Source organism: Pterocles gutturalis, unplaced genomic scaffold, assembly GCF_000699245.1.
Source record: "Pterocles gutturalis isolate BGI_N339 unplaced genomic scaffold, ASM69924v1 scaffold8, whole genome shotgun sequence".
NCBI lineage: Eukaryota > Metazoa > Chordata > Aves > Pterocliformes > Pteroclidae > Pterocles > Pterocles gutturalis.
In genome coordinates this window covers 102,357-113,773 of record NW_010120237.1, presented here as the reverse complement: position 1 = coordinate 113,773, position 11,417 = coordinate 102,357, and the positions used below count along the sequence as shown (strand labels likewise).

At 39.8% G+C, this 11,417-nt stretch overlaps 1 protein-coding gene across 2 annotated transcripts in view; it reads right to left on the bottom strand.

Moving 5' to 3' along the window:
• Positions 1-1,337: 1,337 nt before the first annotated feature.
• The window catches only part of AFAP1 (actin filament associated protein 1), a 61,921-nt gene continuing 51,841 nt past the window's right edge, over positions 1,338-11,417 (bottom strand). For both annotated transcript variants that reach the window (XM_010076812.1, XM_010076813.1), the window contains 5 exons: positions 9,851-9,965; positions 8,124-8,288; positions 7,339-7,529; positions 6,441-6,602; positions 1,338-1,829 (listed from right to left, as the gene is read on the bottom strand). In XM_010076812.1, coding sequence (XP_010075114.1) covers positions 1,803-1,829; positions 6,441-6,602; positions 7,339-7,529; positions 8,124-8,288; positions 9,851-9,965 — 660 coding nt within the window. In that variant the 3' untranslated portion in view covers positions 1,338-1,802. The remainder of the gene's footprint in view (positions 1,830-6,440; positions 6,603-7,338; positions 7,530-8,123; positions 8,289-9,850; positions 9,966-11,417) is intronic.

Sequence of the window (11,417 nt, the reverse complement as noted above, 5' to 3'; positions counted from 1 at the left end):
GTAGTCCCAAGAAGCCCAGAGCCTTTTCTCACTTTGGGCCTCTGCTGAGGTCAATAAGATTTCTGGCACTAATTGCATTTGGGAACAGGACCTGTTTCTTATCAGCTAGCAGATCTTTCTGATAGCTCTGTGCCTTCAAATCCCACCAGCTCCTGTGGGAAGCCATCTAGCATCAGCTCAGCTGGGAATCCCAGGGTGCCCTTCAAGAGTTACAGACACCTATTCCTAGAGGTAAGAGACAAACTGTAGGCTGAGCCATAGAGGGATGTGATCCTTGATAACTGCTGTATTGCCAGTGTCTGTGGTTTTAATTGCAAGTCTTAAGTAATTATCAGGGCTCCAGCCCTAACATCTGTGATTATCTCAAAGTACGAGTAGTATTTTAATTTTTTAATTAAATTAATTTTCTAGTCCTCACAGTGGAGGAGAAAAAAAAATCTTGAGAATGTGATTGAAGGCTCTCCAAAGGCTTAAAAAAAACACAGGGAAAAAATTAAAATAATCCAACTCATTATATGAGTTTTTTCTCCCCCCTCTCTCTCTCTCCTGATTTTTTAGAGCCAATCTTGAGATTTTGAAGGACTTTAGTTGGCAATTTGCTGCATGTAAGTTCTCAGGAGTGACATGGATGGAGACAAAGAACAACAGACTACTATAATTTTACAGACTAAAACACAAGACATTAGTACACAGAAATGGACTCCTGTCTGAGAAAATCCCCAATTCTTTGTAAAATTATTAATAAAAGAGTCTGGAAACTATCATCTTTTCAGTCCATCTTCCTTAAAAATTATAGCTGAGGTCTGAAAAGACAAAAGTACAGCAGTGTTCTATAACTTAAGTTTAACAATACTATATTATAAAAACCAAAACAAGACTGCATAAGCTATTCTGAGTTGCCATTATCTGTTGAGGATTAATTTCAAATATGTGTTCTTTTTTTTTTTTTTTTTCCCAAAAGTATAGAAAAGAATCAGTATCTAAAAATACCTGTTTGCTTTTAAAAAAATCAGGAACAAATCATAGTTCCACAACATGACCTTTGAAAACAACTGGTGCTTCAGAATAGTAATAATGTACTAAAATGCATTTTTTTTCAAAGTATGGCAGCTTTTTATCTCCCAATGACAAAAGCATCTGTCTAAATAGTATCCAAAAAATGCTTCACAGCTGGGTCATGTCATCCCATGGTCTTGCACCACTGTAGAGGAGGACAGTGGCACTGAAGAGCTCCTGCCTTCCCAGCCAAGCAAGTCATGCCACTTCTCTGAATAAATTTCTTCACTTGTCTTTTGCCATGTGAACAGCTAACAGCAAAGTGACTGCTAATGAGCAAGACTTCACTCAGCCACCTCTGTGGCAGAGCTCACAAAGTCCATTTTAACCTGGAAGAATACTTCTTATCGGTCTTAACGCACCAGTCTTCAGTGGTGTTCGGGCCATCTGATGTGATATGAGTAACGTTGGTGGTCTATGCTGTTTCAGCGAAGTAAACTTTCAACTGCAACTTTATGCTCCTTTTTAATTACTATGGTTGGTTTGGTTTTTTTGGTTTTCATTTTCTTTACCAGTGAAGTTGGAAACAAAGAGTTACAGCTAAAAAAAAGGGGCACACGTAGTTACACAGCAATACAGTAGAGGGAATACACGCAAATTAGCGCCAAGCTACCATTAACTTAACAGAATTATAAAACCTCTTATGTTGTATCGCCTGATACCACCTTTCAGATGAGTCTTTTGCAGCCTATGTCTTGGTCCATAATAGGTAAGGCCTTTATGGAAAGTGAGTGGTTTTGCTATATTTATGTTCCATTTTTCATCTCCCATTCCTGGAAGGGGAAAATAAAAAGATACAGAAAATGTTAGAGTAATCAGGATATTTCACTGATGTCATCAGATCTGCTAAGCGAAAGCCAGCTGAGGTCAGTAACAGTTTTTCCATTAACTCCGCTGGATCCAGGCTTCTGCCCACAAATTAGTTAGGGAATGCTAACAAGTATGTCCTGAAAGCGTCTGTGCGCAGCTTCTGCCCCTCTGCAACTACATACGGCAATGTTTTTTCTAATGCAGTGCAAATAAGCCATGTTTTTTTTCTGCAAAGAGTATCTGGAGCAAATTTGCACACCGCAGTTGGTGTAAAGCACTCATCTGGAGCTGAATACAGGAGATGCTGGTTTAACATATAGAGCTTTCTAGCTTACTTGCATGACACAGCAGGAAGCACTCAATGTCTCTCATAGCTAACACCAAGTGATTGCTTTACAACTCTTAATTTTTTTATTATAAAACTCACGACAGACGTGTTTCTATGTCTAAAAAGAACAACATACTGAGGCAAAGAGACTTACAGGCAGGATAAAGAAAAACAAGCTAGTTTTCTTTGCATTTGTTGCCCGTATTATACATAATCCAAGTTGAGCTATTGCTTGGCAAGTTAAAGAAATCACTTCACCTGTTAGCTGAGGACAATGACACCTACCATCCACAGCAGAACAGATAATCTACAACGCTTTCATCCATATATCCCAGAGCAAGGTATCGCCATTTCTTCTGTCATGTAAGTGAAAATCATGAGATTCCGACAGAAAAACACCCACTTAAATCAGACTTGTGGCTCTTGGGCAGCAGAAGAGTTGAAGATGAATGGGCTTGTCCTAGGACATCCATCCTGCACCTACTCCCAGAATCACACCCTTTCAGTGATCATAAAATAATGAAGATCCAAAGGAGCTGGCCTCTCGCTGAAGTAATCCCCATGGAGCAACCGCCCAGCTGTTGCTAGCCAGGCACAGGGGTCTGCAGATTCCTCTCCCACCCATTGACTCTGCAGAGATACTCTGCAGGCAGCCTGCTGACTTGGCTCCCAACCTGAATTCCTGAATTTAACACTCATTCCACAACATTTGAGAGCTCTGACTGAAAACCGTTACTTATCCATGTAAATAGCTGTTTCTGCTGCTGAAAGCAGTAATAGTGTTAGTTTGGTTAAACAGCTGCATGACCGTGATATCTCCTCAACCATTGTAAAGCAACAGTAAAGGTTGCAGTTGGTGGCTGCTTTAGCAATATAACAAAAAAATCTTGGGTTTAAAGAAGGTAGCCAATAATTTATTCTTTTTCTTTATCTTGTGGGTTATTTTTTTTTTCATTTAAATGGTGCTTTTACTAAAATGCAATATATTTTAAATATTCAGTTTTACACTTCAAATTATAGTAAACCTAAACTTAAAACACAGTATTGGTAAAAACTAGGTTACTTTTAAAAGGCTATTAAATGTATATTCCCTATGTGTATGCTACCAAAGCTGTAAAGGAAGTCCTTGGCTAAGCAACTGGGAGGCACATTATTTTTAAAGTGTTAAATAAGCCTTGAAAGCAGTAGCTTCTTTCGCAGGTGCAAAAGGAACTTTTTGTTTGTTTCCAGTCCTCCAGCAGGTTCATGCCAATGAAAGAATGTTTAAGTCAACACTGACTGGGAGCTGGGAAGCTGGGAGAGCTCCTTTTCTTCCCCAGTCCCTGGATGTAAGCAAAATGCAAGCTGCTGACATTCACCAGTCCACCAGTTTTGATAACAGATCAGAAATAATCATTGCAGTTTCCTTGCTACACATAACAATTTAGTTTTAGAAATTCATTTGAAAAGTGAAATGTTTAAATAATTGTTTTTCTTGTACAGCATTGATATTTGGACCATTTCACTTCTCTAGGAATGCTAATGCAGAATATTGTTTTCCACATTTTAGTACAGTCTCCATTTATAGCCAAGTAGAGATTAACAAAATCACAATTAAAATGCTTCTGACTTCTTAAAAATATGCATTATTGCTTTCTAAAAAAATTAAAAGCATATGTTACAAGCAGAAAAGTTAAAACATCCAAATATCTGAATGCATATGTACATGCATATTTATAGTGTATGTCATACAGTCAGTCCCCAAACTGCTGCCACATCTGTGCTCTTGCTTCTCTCTATTTCCTTCTCATGTAAGTGCATCTGGGAGGAGAGAGATTTTGGTTAAGCAGCTTTCAAACCTGCGGTCTCAGGTGCCTCGCCTCCCCTCCGAGGCATCCCTGTGCCACACAGCCCTGGCAGAGCAGCTGCCCAGCCCACGCCTTTCCCAGCAGCAGCTGCCCGAGCAGAGAGCGGTGCAGTGCTGCAGGCTCGGGAGCACGACGGTGACATGAGGGTGGCTGCAAGCACAAGGCTGGCTAGTGACAGACTCAGCATCCCTTGTGCGGGGAAAGAGCAAGAAGGGAGGCATTCAGTGCATTCACATACATACTAGGGAAAAAAAATAATCTGACATTTTGAACACTTATACAACTCCCTCATAACATTGGGAGTTTTGCCAGTTGCTGAAGGTGCAAGCGCAAGCACAGACGTGAAATCTGCTTCACTCCCACATATTGCACTGACATCCATGCGTGCAGAGCCAAGTAAGTCTGCTCTGGGATACTCACGTGCTATGCCCTTTCCTTAGCCACATCTTTGAGGCCTGGGCTCACTTGCAACTGCAAAAGGCCAAAAGAATTGAGAGCCAAATTCCACCCTCGCACATGTACAGTTCAGCCCCCCCGAAAGCGGGGTGTGCTGCAGATGCATACCTGATCGCAGCCTTTGGCTGCAGCTCCTTGCGAACGGGCTCAGTACAGCTTGGGTTGCACGATCTAATTCAGCAAAATTTCACTCTTCATATTTAGTGCATGAGGTTTTTAGGAAAAAGCTGCTAAAGCTGAATTGGATACTTTGAGTTGTTTTTCTCAGGATGGGAAATATGCTTAGTAGCTCCATATCCTTTCTGATTAGGCTAATCTTATACCCAAGATTCCTCTACAGAAGAGCTTGACCAATGTATCATGCCATCCAAAGCACATCGATATCAAACAACACAGCAGGGTTTTTCCTGTATGGTATATGCTGAACATATACCAACTACAGCTGGAAGGTATTCTTTACACCAAATAAATTAAGGTTTTTATAGTGCCCTGGCTTCTCCAGCTGTAAAGATTAAACGGCTGGCTTTAGTGTGCCTGTCCAGCCTATAACACAAATCCATGCTCCCTTTTGTAAGGACCATGCTCTGCTAGACCATATTCCCTCAGTAACACTGTCCAAACTTGCAAATCCAAGACATGGTGTATAGTTAGAGATGATATCTTTATGAGTCAAATTAGGGTAAAATTGGAAGACACAGAGCACACAAATCCTTCTTTGGGTTTGAAATACAGGCAGCAAAATTCAAAGTTAAATAGAATGAAACCTATTATGCCAAGTTTAATTATTCTTAGCTGAATTTAAATGAATCAAGCTAACTGGCAGAAAAAGCAGTTGATGTCCATGTAAAGGATGGAGGAAATGGTGGGAGAAAAAAGGTGAGAAAGCTCACACAAAAGGTGTAGCTGGAGAAGTAATTAATGGCCTGGGCAATGTAGGGAGGTTGAAGGGGCTGGGGGAGGTGGAAACAGAAATTATGATGTGCCAGAAAACCAAATAATTTGTTGAGATTATGGTTTTTCAGTACCTACTAAATTTAGGTGCCAGGTTCATGCTCAGTCACTGTAAATGTACCTGATCAATGAAGACATGTAACAAAAGTTACTTTAAAAAATCTCTGTAGAGAATACTTTGTGGTTCTGAAAAAATAAATGGACTGAATGAAAGATAAATGTCTGTTCATTATTGTTTATAATTACAATTGGCAGTGAGCTACTAAATCAACAAAAGCTTGGGCCAATGCTCTCTATCACTGTCACCCTTGGTTACGGGCTGCCCACATGCTTATGTTGCTAGCAAATTCAGCCCAGAGGAATGTTCAGGCAAATCACATTTAAACTAAAGCACAAAAATTAGACAACTGTAACAATACAACAGGACCACAAACTTCATCCTGGTACTTGCAAGACTGAATTAAATTATTTCCGTTTCTACTTTAAGTGTACATTAAGCGTAGATACTTGCACAACACTTCATTGTCGATTACAATAATATACAACTATTCTGTTCTTGCACCAGCTGGCAAAGATCAGACCAACTCTTTTGTTGTTTCAGAACATTTACTCTAACAGTGCTCTTTTAACCACTCCTCTGCTACACAGAGTAGTGTAACTTTATGAATTTTAGATGCACTGTCTACACCACAGACCACTTACCTTGCAAACTGAATGTATAAACCTGGAATGAGAGAGTACAATCAAATCTGTCTCCCAAACTACTTACCAATTCTTCTGCAAAAGGTTTCCCATAATCAGCAGTACTTTCATAGTAATACAAATAATTAAGATATGGCACATTCTCTTCAGGCTAAATTTCACCCACAGAAGCAGCAGGAACCAATCTTTCCCTCTCTCCTTTTCTGTCTCTGTCTCTCCACAAGTAAGTCAGATTTTTTAAGAAAGTAAGAAAAAGGACCGAAAAAGAAAACTAGACAAAGTCTTCTCACCTTTGCTTTTCGAAGGACGTGGCCTCGACACGGAGAATTATTTGACGAGGGAGGTCGCTTCAGAGCTGCTGCGCTGTTCACAGGTATTGAGCATTCAGTATCACTGGTATCACAACTGGAGATTGGAGAGTTTTCCAAAGTTCGGTGCTTGAAAATTGGAGACTAATTAAGAGTGAAAAGCCCACATTAAGTTTCCTCCAAGTAGTCACATGGACAATATTTTCTATCTAGACTTAGAACTGCAGAATTTTTTTTAAAGAAACCATATTCATAATAATAATGGACAAATGAAGAAGAGGTTAGAACAAAAAAAAAAAAAGGCAAAGTGTGTGTTCTGTGATGAAAATTGAACACTGTTTCTGTTGATTAAACAACATCAGGTCATCCAGAGGAACTGACACATCCCTCTCTGGTCTGTCTGATGGCTGCTTCTGACACAGCTCTATAGCATAAGCCAGGACTACCATGCTCCATTGTGAAAGTGTGAGATGCAGCCCTTGCAAAGAGTGACAGTGGCTGATAGGGGACCAGCACAAGTAGCTCTCCATCGATGCATCCATGCACGATGACTTAGTGCATTTAAATCTCCCTGGGATGGAGCAGTGTTTCAGCTCATGCACTTTTGCAATCACTGACGACAATGAGGTGTCAGCTTTTGCGCATTATCATAACATACACTGCCTGCGATTCCCATGTCTGCCTGCTCCCCGTTCCTGTAGAAATTACACCAGATGTAGCTGAAGAATGCAAATAATGCAGAAAAGCATTTAGTTCTGCTTTTACTTCCTGGGCTTAATACACCTTTTGAAAACTCTCAGTTCCCACTTATTTTACTGCAACTGAGAAGGCAGAGCGCTCCCATGGTACTGGGATTTGTGTGTTTAATGGCTTTGCATACCTGTGGGCTTGATGTTCCTGACTTGGGCTCAATAGCCAAGCCCAGCGTGATGCCACCAGCCAAGGCTTTCTTAAGGCTCTCCTTCACCTCAGTCAATTCCAGCTCCAGGTTTACACGCTCAGCCTCCTTCTGCTTACACTCCTCTTCCAACTTCTTTAATTTGTCTTCAAGAATCACTTGGGTTTTCCTGCCTGTCAGTCAAAGCAATGTTATTATTTTGATAAGCAGCTTAAATTGACCCTTACAGAAATTATTTTCTTTTTAGAAAAAAAGTAAGGAACAAGGTCTCTAAAAATCAGTCACATCAGAAAAAAGTTATGTACTTTGCAAAATGCACTTTTTTTAATGTAAAAAGTTTAGCAACAGAAATCAAATGCTGTCTTTTAGGTGATTTCCCTAGGTTTCTAGTCTAGTTTCAAATCAGTATTTTGTTATTTTTCCATGTCATGAAAATATAATTACCCAGCCATAATAAAATTATTCCCATGTTCTGCTTTTCTGAAGTCCCCATCATTTCATAGGGAGATGTGTGTGTGTGTATATATATATATACACACACATATATAAACTAAGTATATGCACCTATAAATATATATAGTATAAATATGTAGGTATTTATGGTATATATTTTATCTCTATCTAGAAAGCAAATATGGACATTAGAGTATTGTTTAACATCAAAACCAAACCTCATGTAGTAGCATGTCTTCAGGACAGAATACAAAGCTATTTGTGTACTTAAGCCTACCCAGGGCAGAATTCAGCACAAGAAAAGCACCTCATACCAGCATTGACTTCAATGGCAGCACGTAGATCTTTTCTTTCTTTTCGGAGCTGTGCCAGCCTATTCCGGAGTGCTTCTTTCTTCTTTAGCAGCTCCTCCTCTTTGCTTTGTAACCTCTTTGCATCTGCCTCCACACGGTTTTTACCATATTTGTACTGCTCTGCATCTGTATGTATTGGATTGTAGTTATTTATGGTTAAAATAAACAGTAAAACTCTAAACTATTCCCCGAGACTGAACATCACACAAAGCATGTCATTGTTTGAGAAACTGGTTTGCCATCCTTTTCCTGCTGGCTTTTTCTCAAGGTCCATGATGCCCACAGAGTTCTGCAGCACAGATACGGAAATGATATGGGATAGATAGCTTGTTCTCTCCATTTATACTGGGAAGATGAGAAATACCAGTTACCTTATACTACATTGGTTTTGAAAAATGGCCTTGCCTTTCTGTGTAGTTCAGAGGAAGGAAAAGAGGCTTCTCTTTAGCTCTGAACCCTTGATTTTTAATTGGAAGGGGTCAGAGGAAAAACTACCTGATTGCTCTCTTGCCTGGTTTCCATTCCTATTTCAAGTGCTTAAAGCATGTGTCTTTCCTCACCTGACATAAGAGAATACAAAGATGTTCTCACTTTTTTGATACTTAAGAATTTTCTTTTTCTTTTTTATTTTTTTTAATTTCCCATAAAAATGCTTGAATTTCATGGCTCACATATATCTGTGGTCTAATTTTTATCACATCCCTCTCTATACCTCTGCTCCAGTTGCAGACTCAAAGAAAACAGGTCAGCGAACAGATCACTTTTTCTGTCTGCATATCTGAAGGCAAACTCAACACACTAAATCATTCCTGACAAATAGCTGTCAAACGAGTTTTAGTCGGTCTTTAGTAACTGAGATGCCTTTACTTTCACAACTATCTATTGCAGTACCAATTGACCTGCATGGTTAGAAAGATACATACTTTTTTCCTAAAGTTTAACCCAAATTTCTCTTGTTGCCCTTAAATCCATGGCTTTGTAAAAATTTATCATGGGATTAAAAAAAACACATTCATTCCTTCTCCAGAAGAAACCATGCTTTTGACTCTATATTCAAAAAATATTATTACAACTCTTTTTAGTCTTTTCTTCTTTACACAAAGCAATCCCTGTTAGAGATTTCCTAGAGGGAATCCATCTGCCCAGAAGAACCCTCTTTCTGAACATGCCACTGACCGATTGAAATCACCTCTCTGAAAGGAAGCTTTTGAGCTGTGTGGTTGTCTTCATTACTTTGTTATACCTTTTTCATTAGTGGTAAGAGTAAGTCCACTTTTGACTGACATAATGTTCTCATGTCTTTCCCAGCTCCTCATCCTCCTCTTCGAACAGGAATACAGAATTACTCTCTGCCCCAAATGAAGAATAATTTTTTTTTCTTTTTTTTTCTTTTTCTTTTTTTTTTTTTTTAAATTTTCCTGTTGCCCTCATGACTTTGCAGCCACGGGTCCACATTTCATATTTATCATTCTCCTTATAACAACCTTTTATCTCGTGGCATGGCTGGAGTACTAATGAGTCACCAATGCACACAATTCTTCTATTCAAAGTCTTGGTGGGCATCTGCTGCTCAGCCCCTCAGCCACAGAAGAACCACAATGGTTATCTTGTTTGCTAAGAAGACAGCTATTTTGGGTACCCTCATGACTCCACTCACAAGTGAGGCAGCAGTGAGGAGAGACACTTACTGGATGCAGTGCGTTTCACACATGACACCGATTCAGATTTCTTTGGCTGGTTATTTAAAGTTCTCCCTTTTCCGGTGATCCCATTAGCAGTCGCAGGAGGCTTCTTCCCTTTAAACTGTTTGAAAACAAAAGTACAAATGGGCTCCAGCTATTCCTGTGCCACTGGCATTACAGTCACCCTTTCATCAAGGGCAAAACTTGACAAAAAGCCGCCTCCTCAAAGAGCTTTAATAGATTGCATTGATTGAGCTGGAGACAGTGCTTCCTCCAGAGATGTCTCTGAGAGCTGCCTGCTCAGCAGGAGGCACACCAGCAATCACAGGATAACAAGGGGATGAGCTCCCCATCTCTGATGGCACCACAGTCTCCAAGTTATTTAAAACGCTTGTCATTTACAGTATTAAGAAAGGTATTGTGAGGCAGAAACGTTGTACCTTTGAATAATTTTATACAGTAAAGATTCTTGAAACATGGGTTTGTCAGAGTTAATTTCATGCAGAAAAACCCAACAGGGTTTGCCACACAAATATTCAATACTGTTTCTTATTTGCTATACAACCTTGCCATCCTTGTCGTGCATGGATTTTTTTTTTAAACAATATAATTATTATGCATTTTAAGTGTTACAAGTTAACATATCAATTTCCTCTTATACAACCTCTAGCTACTAATTACAAGTTTTTATTACTTAAAAAAAACCACTCATCATGGCCAGACACGCTCACAAGATTTACCAGCAATAGCATATTTCATGTCCAAGGGTTTTGCATGCAGAGGGCTCCCCTGTGATGAACTGAACCCTGGCAAGAGCAACACTGTCCTGACTAATCGCAGTATTTCTACGGGGGATGCTGAGCACAGGGCATAGGTGTGCCATACATGTTCACCTGCTTCCAAAAGCTTTTGAGGACTGAACTGGGAGTGCAATGAGAAGCCTGCTGCTGCAGCCAAGGGTCAATTTATTGCTTGGGTCCACCTTTGATTCTGCAACTACACTGAATTCTGATATTCCAGTATGAAGTTTTTGTAAAGGCTAAGTGAGTTAACACGCAATATGACAGGTACCTCATACAAGGGAAACACTTATCTGACTGTTCCATTAAATACTAGATTGAAAACCACCCATCTTTGCGATACGTTCACAGGCTTATGCCAATGACCAGCTTTTGGAGAATGGCTATGGGCTCTGGAGAAGATCCCTGGCACGGCTGTGAGCAAGGCTTGCTCTGGCCTGCTGCTGGGGTCTGCCTGTCTGCCACTGAGGCTGAGCAAGCAGGATTTTGTCTGCTCTTTAGCTTCCCATTTCAGCTGAGGTCCAGAAGCCTGGGGCCACCCTCAGAAAGCAGGACAGACATAGGCTTAGGTTTTTTTCAGGGGAAGAAAAGGCAGTAATTTAAATATGCTATATACACACTATATACAATATCATTTAGTATATATATGTTATGATGTATATGTATATGCACAATATATACAATCAGAGTATATACAAGATACAAGTAAAACTGCAGAGAGGCAAACTTGCTGTCACAGCCAGGTCATATTTCACATATTTCACTTTTTTTTT